The sequence below is a fragment of the Scomber japonicus genome, chromosome 3, assembly GCF_027409825.1.
Source record: "Scomber japonicus isolate fScoJap1 chromosome 3, fScoJap1.pri, whole genome shotgun sequence".
NCBI classification, from domain to species: domain Eukaryota; kingdom Metazoa; phylum Chordata; class Actinopteri; order Scombriformes; family Scombridae; genus Scomber; species Scomber japonicus.
Genome location: NC_070580.1, coordinates 29,207,371 through 29,221,489, shown reverse-complemented (window position 1 = coordinate 29,221,489; position 14,119 = coordinate 29,207,371). Strand labels below are relative to the sequence as shown.

At 39.4% G+C, this 14,119-nt stretch overlaps 1 protein-coding gene across 2 annotated transcripts in view; it reads left to right on the top strand.

Moving 5' to 3' along the window:
- igsf21a (immunoglobin superfamily, member 21a) overlaps positions 1 to 14,119 on the top strand; it is a 168,799-nt gene that overhangs the window by 89,559 nt on the left and 65,121 nt on the right. For both annotated transcript variants that reach the window (XM_053316191.1, XM_053316192.1), the window contains exon 3: positions 7,045 to 7,166. In XM_053316191.1, coding sequence (XP_053172166.1) covers positions 7,045 to 7,166 — 122 coding nt within the window. The remainder of the gene's footprint in view (positions 1 to 7,044; positions 7,167 to 14,119) is intronic.

Below are 14,119 nucleotides of genomic sequence, written 5' to 3'. Positions count from 1 at the left end.
ATGTTTTAAGGAATAATCTAGGACTGCCATGAACTATCTAAATATCCCACAATTACACTGAAAGGATATGCTAAAGCTTGTTAATTGCCCTTTCAAAAGTTTTCCTAGCATATTTCCCTGTACAGGTGATGCTAAACTCACTTTTCCTGCAAATTCAGCATCCATTTAAATTAGCGTGGAAGTGCATGATGAGCCAATCTCATCATCAAAGCTACTGTACATATTTGCATCATCAGTTAGCTACCAGCCTAAATTAGCTTCGGCTCCCCACTGAGAGTAGAGACAGACTGAGGGAGGAGAGGAGCCTGTCATTTGAATCATAAAATCCCTTTAACCAAGTCCTCTGTCACTCAGCAGCCAGTCGGGGAGCACAGCATGCAACGCTGTAAAAGCACAGGTTAAGAGGCATGGCCACCAAAGCTGCACACTGGATCTGCTTACTGAATGAAGATCAACATTACACAGCACATCCACAGAAGTAGCTATCACTTATGGACCACCTCAGTCAGCAAACCTACCACATATCCACACCTCAGTAAGTGTCCACTGTAGTTGCACTTGGCAGCTCTAAGTGCCGCAGACTAATAAAGTTAATACATGATGCGCTTTTATCCTGCTGCATCGTATTTTCTTCTGTTTATTACACTTTTTAGGTACAACAATTTCGCAACACTTTCTTCTGTATTGTCCCCACTATATCATGCTTTGTGCTCCATTAAAGCAATGACAGCGAAGTTCATCTCTGCATTATTGTTGCACCCCAGCACTCGCTTACCTTGCATACCTCCCAGTGTGTATGTGCTAGTCTTTTGCCTGCCTGTTTGTTACATTACCTCAGAAACTCAGAGATATGTAGCTTTTTGTTCCTCTGAATTTAATGGAGGAAAAATGATGCGTTCACTAAGTAATGTCAAAGTATTTTTATTTTTTGTATTGTCTATTTACATCTATCAAGATACTGCACACATTTTACATTCAAAGGATAGGCTTCAAGATGCATTAAATATAATTTGAAGAAGGTGATTTTTATTTTTTCTGTATTGTACACAAACACAAAAACATTCATAGAGGAAAAGAAATAGAAGAAAAACATCATAACTGATGTTAAACAAAAATATAACATCATTGTTATCACTTTTAGTAAAAGTAATTTGATTCCAGTTTCTGCCTTACTGTGGAAAGGTTTGGATTTTGTGTTAAATGCCAACATTGTATTCATTTTGTTCCAGCGTACAGCAATGATAACAGTTTTACAAGTAAGACAATGTCTCGACAATGCTTCTGCCCTGTTTCAAAAAGACACTTTGTGAGATAATAATATTAGGCAAATTAGTGTGGATATGAATGAGAGCCGGTTCGTGGCAATGCTCTGATCATCTCCTTTGTTGCTGCTTGTCTAAGTCTTATAAATGAGGGACTGAATGGGAATAAATTTCATTAAGACATTATTTGAGAGCTACGTATGCTGCTGTCCATCTAATGAAAGTTTTAGACTTGTAGATTCAGATCACAAAGAAATGCTTGTAGAATATGAATGAACATTTTTAGCCATTATCATCTACTTGTAAGACAGCATGTGAAGGACATACTGTTATTACTTAAACTTATCTTGGCATAACATTAAACTCCATGAGGTCCTCCATATCTTTGTACTGGGAGATTTGAATATCCTCAGTAATTCCATGTATTTTATATTCCATCTCTCTTCCTAACCAGCTCGAAAAATACTATAAAAGACTAGCTGTAGTGGTTTTCTGACTTCTGCCTGAAATTATGAAGCAGGATACAGGTTGAATCTCTCACAGTTGGCCTGCAGTGTGTTAGCTGAATTTCCTCCAGTGGCTGCTGATGCAGCTGCAGCCTATAAATAGGCCCACCCCAGACAGGCAGAGGGAGGAGAGCTTTGGTTAACCCCTGAGACCCAGTCCTGATCTGACCCCAATAATAGTAGGTATCATTAGAAAACCAGCTCAGCTGGCTGGCCAGGAAGGATACAGGCCACCTTTCGTCTGAAAAGATTTTGGAATTATCACATCTCAGGAGAGGCACAGGATCCTGTTTTGAGGATCTTCACAATCAGCCCATTGTCAGCTACCTGTCGCGGACTCCTCTTTGCCTGCTGGCTATTCCCTCAGCCAAAATCCACTGTCTGTTACAATGCTGACAAGGGAGACATAGCTGAATCTTTACCACCCATGCCTGTATTTTCATATCTCCAGATAGCCGAGTGTTGAAGAGGTTTAGTGCCTCTGTGCCTCATATGTGTTGCATTTGCAGCTTGGATTCAACAAAGCAGTTGTAGCAAAGCTTTGCTTCCCCAATGGTGCTTTTCTGCAATCAAAGAGTATTCATCTCCCTCTTGCCCTCCCTCTTGTACAGCCATTTTGGCACAGTTTGGCTCTCTTTCTCCCCTCCCACTCACTCCCTACTCACTGTTCTTTTTCTTCCTTAGTCATTTATACCACAAACAGGTCCCCTTGTGGGCATAGAGAGTCATCCACTGATGTGCAGATTCTCTCCCAGATTTATTACATGGGGGTTTACGGGTCAGCCTTAATTAAGAGGTGAAATCATTAAGGAGGGATAGATAAAGAGAGGGCGCCACAGACATGACCTGTCTCAGACAGAAATCTCATCTCTGGTCTTTATGGCTTCCAGACAACCGGAAATCTGACACCTGCACTATCCACCAGGTTTTTCACAGCGAGGATAGAAGCAATTGTAATGCTTGTTGGATTAGATGGACTGTGAAAGAGGAGACAGCTAGAAAAATTTTCTAACTCAGCTCAGTACTTCAGGGCCAACAGAGCATTTTTGCAATGGTTTATGAAGCCGTGTAACTCTAAAGTCAACAGCAATGTGTTTGGGTAGATGGGAGGTGAGCTTTCTTGCGGGGGATTTGTAAACTATTGCTTTTGCTCATCTGCGTAAATAAGCAGGCATGTTTTAGTAATGTGAGTTGTCTTTCCCTTTCACTTGGTTCTATGGAAATAAATGGACAATTAAATACTGATAATGCGCATGTCACAGGCTTGGATATATACATCTGGTTTGAACTAATGATTAAACTAAAGAAATCCTTAAAGAAACTACAAATATAAAATCCCTTTTGAAGTGATGATTCAAAAGCTTTTTTATTTTTTCTTGATGTTTAACACTTATAGCTGTGGTGTGTTTCGTTGCATTTCCAGGAGATCACAATTACACACTCTGATGTCTTTTTTCCTCGAATAGTGGTAATGATGCTTGAGATTTTGTTGGTGCAATGCTTTGTCTTGCAATGTTTTGTCTTTTTCAACACTAAAAAGGTTACTGCTGCTCGCGTCAACCATCCAGTTCTACATCTGCCATTTGAAAATGTGTCACTTTTGTGGAAACTAAGAATTGCCTAGCTGACACTGGTTACTATGTCAGCGGTTGTCTTTTTCAAAGAATTCGAACATCTAAGGTGTCGGTAGAAAAGCTGTCATAGTTGCAGTGCTATTGGATTTAGTCAAGCTTAGCTGACAAACAAATACAGCAGGTTGGTCCTATAGAAGGTCTTTGTCATCTAAAACATGACCAACACCCACATATAGACTTTGAACAAATACCTTCAGGGCATCATGTTAGCGCCAACTCAGAGATGTAGCTCCAACAGAAGTGTTGCTGTAGAACTATTCTCAGAGGAACTAAATGTGGTGCTTTTATGAAAGTCCAGTGGAGAATTGCCAGCAGGCTTTATGGCCTAAATATCAAACTGCCTAGCTATAAAAAGATATATTTTTCATGGGTAACTTACTGACAGCAAGCTAATTATGTTTTGCCTGTGACTATTAGACAAGATGTATTTGTATTGGAAATTTATTTGCAAGTATGCTGATGAGAAGGTGAACAGAGTAAATGTTAACTGCTGCTGACAAGCTCAAATGTTCTCAAACCAGAATTGAGGAAATGTGTCAGTGACATTTGACAGGTCACACAACGTTGCCAAAGCGTTGAACACCTCAACGGCTGCTTTAAATCATGTGGGAGGCTCCTGTTGATTTGTTGAACATATTTTATACAAACATATTTCTACATATCACTGCGAATATTGTAGACATTGCAAATTGAAAGCTTCCAGTAATACAACATTTGGCAGGAGACTTTGGACTTTTACTTAAGTCAACATAGATGAAAGAAAGGTATTATGTGAATTTGGATAGGTCTCAGTGTGCGCCCCTATACTGAGTAAACACAAATTGTGGCTTTAACACTCTGCAATGCTTATGGATCAAATCTCAGCTGGAATATGGAAAAAAAGCCTGACCTTGAGACATCATCCTGTGTGTGAGGGTTGCAGTCTGGTTAACCTTCACAGCTGCTGTTAAAGTCTTCATTAGGTAGTGGCTTTGTGGCTTCCTCTTAACTTATTTGTAAAGTGTAACAAATCATTAAATTGCAAACATGAATTAGGTCATGTGTAATTCTACAGCCAGCTACAGCTGTAAAAGGAGACTTGTTGTCTGATTTAAGGTGAATTTATTTTAGGTTGCGCTCAAAACTTTCCTTTCATGTTTCACACCTGGAGGATTTTCAAGTTGCACACCTGGAGGATTTTGCTAAGTCACAGACACCTTCATATCATCATATTTTGTCATGTAATAATGTGCCATGCAGATTGTAGTTTGCACTGAACTCCCTTATTGATATTTTGGTCTGTAAGTTAAGATAACTAGCAACAACCTTGTTCAATTATTTTAACAGGTTGGGATGATACAGTATAACGTAGCTAAACAAGCCGGCTGGAAGCAGGCAGGGAGTTCTGGTCCTCTGAAATGAAGCCAATGCGGAAGTAACTTAGAACTGCATTCTATCAAAAGGCCACCAGGGGGCGACCATTTTGGTGTCAAAAGGACTTCAGTCTCAATACAAGTCAATGGAGAATTCAACAACTTCTCACTTGATTTCTAACCTCAGTAAACGTTTTCAAAATGTTTTTATGGTCTCAGTCGCTAGTTTAAAGCCTTCTTCAATGCAGTATGATGTTCATTTGTGAAATTTTGGCCTCCCTGATTTTATATGTGACGATAAAGCAGGGTATGCATTAGGGTGTGGCTACATCGTGATTGACAGGTTGATTGCCCTATGTCCTCGAGATGGCCCCGCCTCATGCCCATATAAGTAGAATCTGTGTTTTTATTTTTAGCTAAACAAGCCGGCTGGAAGATAACGTCTGGTTACTTTGGATACAACTGAAACCTTTTGCTGAAGCATAAAGTAAAACATGTGCAAATCTTTCATTTCTGTCATACGTGACTTATTGAAAGTGTGGACCGATCTACTGTAAATTAGCTTTGTAGTTGTTGACATTTAATGGTAATAAATTATTATTGAACTGACAGGAACATAAGCAGATGAAAATTGCAAACAGGAAAATCATTTGGTAGTATAAAAAATGCACTAACACTATTACTGTGTGATATGGAGAAAGATAGAGGTAAACAACTGAAAATGGACCATTTCAGTTTTCATTGACAGATTTGCTGTGTAATTTGTCTTTATAAATGCTTGCCTCATACTGTATTAATCTGTAACGTATATCACTTTATGTCTCAGTGACATCTCATTATTAATCTAGTAAAAATATGCTGCCTCTCAGCTTCCCATATAGATATCATACATCACAGACGTTAAGGGAGGTATTCATATAAAGCTTTGTAAAAGTGTTCTCACATAAGGTGCTACACCGCCATATCAGAAAGAAATGTCTCTTGAATACCGATGGTGGTGTTTCTAAAAGGCCCATAACTGTAAGTACAGTGGTGGCACAAGCCTGGATGGTTGGAAAGCACAATTTTTAAACACGGCTTTGCTTTTAGAGGCTGACCTTTTTATGTTGCCTCTTTCTGTCCTGTAGGACAAAACAAAGCCACATCATTGCTCTGTGTTTACACCCCTGATCTGATATTAAAGATGTGCTGATCCCGGTCCTTGACAAGGGTGCTAAGACTTTTTTTTTGGACAAATGGTGTCACAAAAATGTAGAATCATTTGCTGAAGAGGGTGAATGCTTAAACAAAAAGCCATGCAAAGTAATCATCTTGACCTTTAATATTTTAGATCTGTAAAAATATCCAAAAGCCTGTACCGGTTACAGGTGACAAAGGTAATTTATTTCTGCACTCCTGCTTTGGGTTGTTTCAGCACTGTCAACTCCCCATGCAGTACCACTTAGCAAACTAAGCCTGAGGCAATGTGCTTTCTCTGGAGGCAAGAGGTTATGCGAGTTACCCACATTCACAGGGAACAATTGTTTGCACTTATAAATACAATTTAGCTTTGTCTCTTCATGAGGCGATGTGTACATTATACATTATACAGACTAATCATGAAATGCTTTGACGTTGTTTACCTCACTGAAAGGACTGGATTGGATCAGAACGATAGCATCTTCACTGGCAAAGTGAAGAAGGATTTCTGGCCCACCAACAATTTCCTTCTTCAAAGCAGCATTAGTGGCTCCATTAAAATCCTGTCACCCTTTTTCCTTTATGGCTGCCTGTGGCTTCTGGGGAGAGAAGAAATCACAGTCATTCAAATGCTAAGTGACTTTAGCACTCCTGTGAATATTAGACGGGGAAGAACTACTCCATCATCTACCATGCCCAGAAAAAAAAGATGAGACCAGTGTTTAGAATATCCTATCCAACTACCTCTGCAGTATCTCGTCACAAGCCATTACCTCTGCAGAAAGCAGACGGCTTGACACATACAGAACACTGTACTGTGTCTGTCTTCATTAAGACTTAACCATGTGCCCGGACACATACCGGCAGCTGCCTAAGAGACTGTCTCACTGATGTTATCATGTCAGCAGGTTTTCAATCCCTTGCTTTCAGGCATTATAAGGAATGTGCTTATCAGGGCTGCAAATGAATCAATGGGGTAATTGCACGGAGGAGTGCTATGTACCCTCCAGGCCATGGAACAACAAGTTCTCCGTGGGGGCAAAAGGGTAGCCCCTGTCCCATCCATCATTAGAGGAATCATCTTCTAATGCTCTCTCTTTTTACTTCACAGGTCACAGATGGAGGTACCATCAAGCAGAAAATCTTCACCTACGATGCTATGTTTAATACCAATTACTCTCACATGGAGGACTACCGCAGACGTGAAGACCTCGTGTACCAATCTACCGTCCGGTGAGCCTCAAAATCAATTATCTTTCATTTGAAATCAAACTACTTGCTTAACTCAGCACTTATCTCCTCTGCTTTTTGCTCCATGTTTTTTGCATCACTGATGATTTTAAGTTTACTGTACAATCCAACAACCTCTCAGTGTTGTGATAGTAAATACACAGAGAAGAATTCCTGCTCAGTGCCACACAACGTCATTCTCTGCCATCTGCTGTTGGTCAGACCAGGCTAGACTGGAGTGACCGGGCAAAGGGGTTAGTGCATTATTACATGAGGACAGGAGGCAGTGGCAAACTCTAATCACCAACTCTGCTCAGGATAAAGACTTTAGAGCTAAAGATTTAGCTAACATCTGGCTAGGCCTGTTTTTATTCCAGCTATAGTGGTACTTATATGCCAGGTAACTCAACACAACCACACTGTGTGTACATTAACAGGTTTTAGTGACAGAAAGCAAGAGATAGAGTAAGAGAGAGCAGGGGGAGAAGGAGTCATCTGGCTCTGGTTGGCTTGATTACACGTTTAAGGCGTCCTGGGGACGGTCTTCTTTTACCCCAGGCCTCAACAATACGGCTGGCAGCTGTCTGCCCATCTCCTCATTTCTTGCTCCCTCTGCTCTGACTCTCCTCCTATTGCAGATATCCTTGTCTGAATGCTCAGCAGCACAAAGAAAGTGCAGGCTATGTATCACAACTATGACTTCATTTAAAATTGGAATGCTTCGCACTTCCTTTTGTAATGATCCTACTTTCATCATTCCCTTTCATCTCATCTTTGTCCTGCTGCTTTTCTTTGATTCACCTTGTGTACATTCCTTTCTCTTTGTATTTCCTTCTCCTTTTTCCCTGTTCTCTCTCTCTTCCTTTTCCCTCTCTCTCATGTGTGGTGTGGCTGCCCAGCTGAGGATGATTTATCTGGACAATCCTACTATCCCTTTGGGAGAGTAGGCATCATCACAATGGAATGGTGTACACACTTACATGCACACAGACATGGAAACATAAATGCACACACTAACAGAATCTTGACCCTGTGACGCCTGGACACCCGCATGCACACACACACACACACACACACACACACACACACACACACACACACACACACACACACACACACAGGCACATATAAAGAGTGTGAGAAAGTGTAATGCAAACACACCAAAGGGGGTAGTATTTCAAATGAACCAGCATTGAAAAACAGCTGGATGCTAGCTGCACTGACCTGTATTTGTATCTGTATCAGAATGTTTAGCCTGTGTCAGTCAACCTGAGAGAAATGTTGACTCTTTCCACAGTCACATCATTCTTAAAGTAGAGAAAAATATTCGTTCTGACTGGTCACGGTCCCACTTTTATACTGTGACATAGAAGTTCAGCACCACTAAGAAATGCAAAAGGCTGAATTTTTACTTGCTATAATCTTCCATTTCCACCTGAGAATGGTAAATCTTCTGTACAAAGCCTTAGCAGCCTGACAAATCCACTTGTACAACCAGAAATGAATACTTCAATATTCTCTATCTTTTATAAACTGAGAGCTTTTTTTTTATTTTTGCATTTGCATTTTTAGCTGCTTCTTTTTTTCTTCTTTTTGTCGATCCCCCCCACCGCACCCCACCCCACCCTTACCCCCTCACAGCTGTATGTGATTATTGTGCTACACACTAACACTAATAGAGGTGATTTTGATCCTCTCATGAAGGCTTTCAAATTATCAGACAGTTTCAGAAGTGACATTGATATTGACTTCATCTAAGATTGCCTATAGTGTTGCCTAGCCTTGACAGCTATTAGTCTTCATCTTTCAAAGAATGGAAGCAGCTGTAACTTTCTTTATATTCAGGTGCCAATGCATAGATTAGTCCTTGTAAGACAAATAAGAGATCTTGCATGTAGCTGATGACACTTGATGTTTGAAGGACCTTCAGTATTCAAACTCTAATTATGGGAGCAGTATTCTGCATCTTTTTTCCATAAAAAGAGTTTTTAATTAGTTATAAAAGAGGAATGCATCACTCCAAGAGTCGATACAGATTTGGTTCTAACAGTGTTAGGGACAGTTTTGATACATAATGGTTATGTGTTTGTGTGCTCTCTCACAGGAAAAACACACAGCACTTTTTGTTTAAATTCTAAATGATCTATGAATATGTTGTCCTAACAAGCCACACAAGCATTATTTACAGTTTTAAAAAAATATTGTGACTCTTTATGCAGCCTCTTCAGTTCAGCCTATGTCTGAAACAAGCCGTTTTATCCCCTGTCTCTTTAAGCCCCCTTCCCATGAGCCCACTTTGTTCTGAATGAGCTTCTAGAAGCGGCTCCTCAGCAGCATTTCAGGTTTTTTTTTTAAACAAACAGTAATAGTAGGATTTTCTCTTTGGTTACTCCAAGTATAAACTTCTTAAATATACCTGTACATATTTAAGCCAGAATACGATCCAAAATATTTGAGTGGAAATGTGAACAACCCATGGAACGACTTTAACAACGAAATCTAGCTGCTGTTGGGCATCCACAAACAATCTGGCGTTGTCACAAGGAAGAAGTAGATTTAAAATTTAGATCTTAAATTTTGGAACTTTAACCATGTTTAACATTCACATCCAAATTCATAATAGTATATAAATAACAGAAAATCATAAACAGCATCATATGTCCCCTTAAAAGAAAAGGTGAAAGATAAGAAAACCCTCATACAGTATGAATCATTTTTGTAACAGTACGCAGGGGTGATTGTAGGATCAGACCTTTAGGGGGGCTCAGCTCTTAATGAGAATTTGACATACAGTGCCCTGCAAGTGAAATAAAATAAAAAATAAAAAGTTGTTTATTTTTAGGGGTACTCGGATCAAATTTAAGGGTGCTCCGCCTGCCTGTGGCCAGCTGTCACTGCAGGTTCTGCTGTCATGACAAAGTTTTTCCTGGTAATATGATAACAAATACCTATTGTGTGTGGTATGGATAAAGTGTGTTTAAAAGATACCCATTGTCCCCCACACAATGATTACTGGACATTGTTATTACAGGAGCTGCATCCATATTGGTAGCCTTCTTGAGAAAGAACATATTTTATTTTCAATACAATACAAATGGAGAATATGTCTGATGAAAAGTTGTTTTGGTCAGTCTATTTTTACCTCTCTGTTCACCTCGATAAACTCTCTCCAACAAAGAAAACATGCCGGGTGAAATTCTGAATGCATCTGAGTGATTAATTTGTCATTTGAGATTGGTTTTTAAAAAAATCAGCAGGGGCAATTCAATAGGTTTTGGACTCTGAAAGATGTATCCCAGACATTAATTTGTAGATTTATGGCTTCACAGTAGCTGTAAGTTGAAATTGTCCTTCAAACTGTCTTCTGTTTGACTGTGACTAGTTTATTATTACTGAGGGAGAAGAAATATTCAATATGCTCAAATATAATTTCTTCTGTCTTAATATTTAATAAGAGCCATGTTGCTGTAGTTGTTTGTGTTTTATTTTTCCCTCACCCACTAAATCTGACAGACGACCCTAGCTGTCGTCCTGGCAATTTCATGTGGTAGCACAACTCAGTAAGGTGTTGTAGTAATTGATAAATATTTCCTGTGGGAAGCTGTGTTAAGGATGTCTGTTTCAATTTTATTTTGATTACAGTTGCAAATTAAACATGCTCCTTCTGATAGCTTTCCTCTCAATCTTTCATTGAAGGTGAATGTAGTGTCCGCTGTGGTTTTCTACTTAGAAAAGAGAGAATTCACATCTGTGGGTGGAAGCATTGTTACTGTATTTAGGTTTTATTCAACAAAAAGGATGGTAATGTATGGTTTGAAAATAAAATGATGCCAAATCTCTCTTTGAAGATATGTGAGGATTTTCTCACCAATTTAATTTTGATGGTGTAAATGAAAAGTATTTGAGCATGTAACATGCATTTAATAACTATTTTTAGTGAGTACTGAGTGAAGTATTTCCTTCTTAAATGGGTTATGAATAAAATGAAATACATTACCTATTAAATCCATATTGAATTAGGTGTTAGAGCTACGGTAATCAGCGAAAAGTCAGTATTGTGAGTGGTTTTTGTGGCCCTGTACTTTTCTTCCAGTAATACATCCGAGCTTTCCACCATTTTATCACTGAGCTTTCCTCTCTGTATTTGTGTGGATTTGAATCCATGAATGCAGTACTTAGGATAGCAAACAACGGAACTACAGCTTTGTGGATAAGAACAGAGCGATGAGCTACATCAGCACTTACTATAATGTAGCCAGCCAGCACAAAACCAATCACCACCTCCCTTGGCTCTCAGAGAATCACAGCATTATCCTCGTCATTTTGTTTCATGCTCATTCCTTAAAGGCAGAATGAGCAATATTTTCCTGAAAAACAATCTATAGACTCATACAAAAATAATCCTTCTCAAACATCATTTATGACTCACTAGAAGTGTGTGGCAGTCTGTTTATCTGCAGAGACTCGGCCCTGCGCCTGTATTTTATTATTTGGCTATGTTTGGGATGTTTCTGGGTGTCAACCTTTAACCAGTAGGTGTGTAGCCCCCAGCCAGTAACAGCACATAAGGTGTGAGGGCGGGACTCTATAAAAACATAGTGACATAGTGGTGCACTGCAGCGTAGGGCTTCTGGTGTCATTGAGCCGGAAAGGAGGGGCCGACTTTAAATGCTGTGTTTAAAAACCATAAACAACAAATCCTACTCAGTCTACCTTTAAGGAAACATGGGTGATTAGACACCTTTTCTTTGCATCCTGTCTTCTGGGCAATTTGTCTCTTGTTTTCCAATAAGTGTACCGCTTACAGTAGCCAATCTTGATCCATTCACATTTAATGCTTTGAGCCAGAAAGAGTATCTGACAATGTAGTTGATTTGATGCAGAGATTGACTGGACAAGCTATCAGACGCTGCTCTGTCAAGACTGCTCTTTTTCACTATCCATCTAGCCAGTTACGTTTGCTTGCATTTGTAGGCAGGAGGAGTTCTGGAGGAAGGTCTACATAACAGGAAAGAGCTTTCAGATGCAACTCCTAGGGGACAATCGATCTCTCTTTGTGGTGTGCTGTTTTTGCTGCTCCTCCATGGGGGCCCATTGCTATCGATCTCCACCACGGATGTGCTGTTTTTGGTGTACTTGTTTGGTAGATTTTGCAGTGTGTTTAATGTGTTTTGTTTGTTTATTCAATTACATGTCCACTTGGTGCTTATTATCTAAGTTACATATAGTGTGTGTGTGTCTGTGTGTCTCTGTGTGTGTGTGTGTCTTCTTTTGTGTCTCAGCATCTGCCTCAGCTTGTGTCATTTTCAATCAGCTTTTTATACATCACTGATTAATGAGGTCCATAATTTCAAAACAAAGTAAAGGACAAAAAGATGAATAGACTGTATTAAAAGAAAAAAAAAGTAAGTGGAAGATATACTGTAGAGTTTTTCATGGTAAAATGAAAAATGGAAAAATGTTCTGCTGCACTAAAATTATGCCCATCTCACCCATTTAGCCCATTTACACTTTGCATTGAAATGCAGTCTGTATCTGGGAACACACATTAATGCAAGGTATAAAAGCACTTAGAACACATTGTGATTGTAATGCGACTGGATGGGTTAGATCATCTAGACCACATTGTGATGGAATCTTAGCTGGGTTAAATGCAATCCCTACAAGGTCATCTAAACCCACTTCTTCATGTGAGCTTAAGCAAACCTGTCAAAAGCTACAAGTAGCAGTGGCAGCTAAGTATTTCCAGTCTCACTCAGCCCAGTGTAGTCATTTTGATCACAATGTAGGTAAATTAAAGATTACAAGAGGCAGTAATTTCCATGAATTGCATTATTCACATAATGTCTTCAGATACAGCTCATTCACATGTTATTAATAGGTAATAACTGAGGCTTAATTACAGACTCAAAACACTCGAATGTTATCTTAACAGCTCTCAAAACGGCTATTTACTAAGTTGGAATTACATACTCATGGCTGTGTGGCAGTTGTAGATATGATAATCAGAGGAAAAAATATATGTGTGACTGGCTGGTCAAGGGCCTAGCCATCTTAGTTGTGTTTTTGCTGTTTAAATTGAGGAAAGGTAAGGAAGGATTTTGCTGGTATATTTTGTGTGTCTGGTAACTTTTTTAGTTTAATTTTAGGTTATTTGCAAGCAGAGGAGATCGATAGACAGAGACAGAGAGAACACGTCACTTAGTTTGGTTTCTTAACCTGCTCGCTTTTCATAGTTATAAATAAAACTTTCGGCCCTAATTCCATTTTCACCCCATTGTAGCAATCCACAAACAGGAGGGAAAAGACAGAGCAGGAGAGAGAGAGAGGGAGAGAGAGAGGGAGAGAGAGAGAGAGAGAGAGAGAGAGAGGGATAGAGAGAGAGAGAGGGAGAGACAGGGAGAGAGGGAGAGAGAGAGAGGGAGAGGGGGAGAGAGAGAGAGCTGCAAGCCACAAACAGCTGTTTCTACATGCCTCCCCCTGCTGATTTTGACAGGAATCGTTCATAAATACAAAAACTATCTTTCTGAGACTATAGTACGCTTAAATCCATAAATGTTAGTCTCCTAAAAAATGTGCCTGGTTTGAGGCATTTTATGTTTTTTTTCTTTTTCATTTCAATTCTTCCATTTAACTAGTGATTTAATTCCAATTAAAATTCCAAATGTTAGCTGAAGCATTAATAGCAAATGGGAGAAAGAAAAAATAATAATTTGTGAACAGATTCTCAATGGACTATAGCACCTCAGAAATTCATGACATCAAAGATTAGGGGAGGGGGGTGCTGAAAAATTAATCCCCACTAGTCTTAATATTTAACAGAAGTCTCAATGTTAGGAGTACAACCTTTCCTCTTTCCTCTACTCCTCATTGTGATGGATGTGTCTATCAGAATTAGGCAGCCTCTCAGAAATGCTGTGGTTGTGGGTTTCTTTGTGGCTTCCTCACCTTTCTTA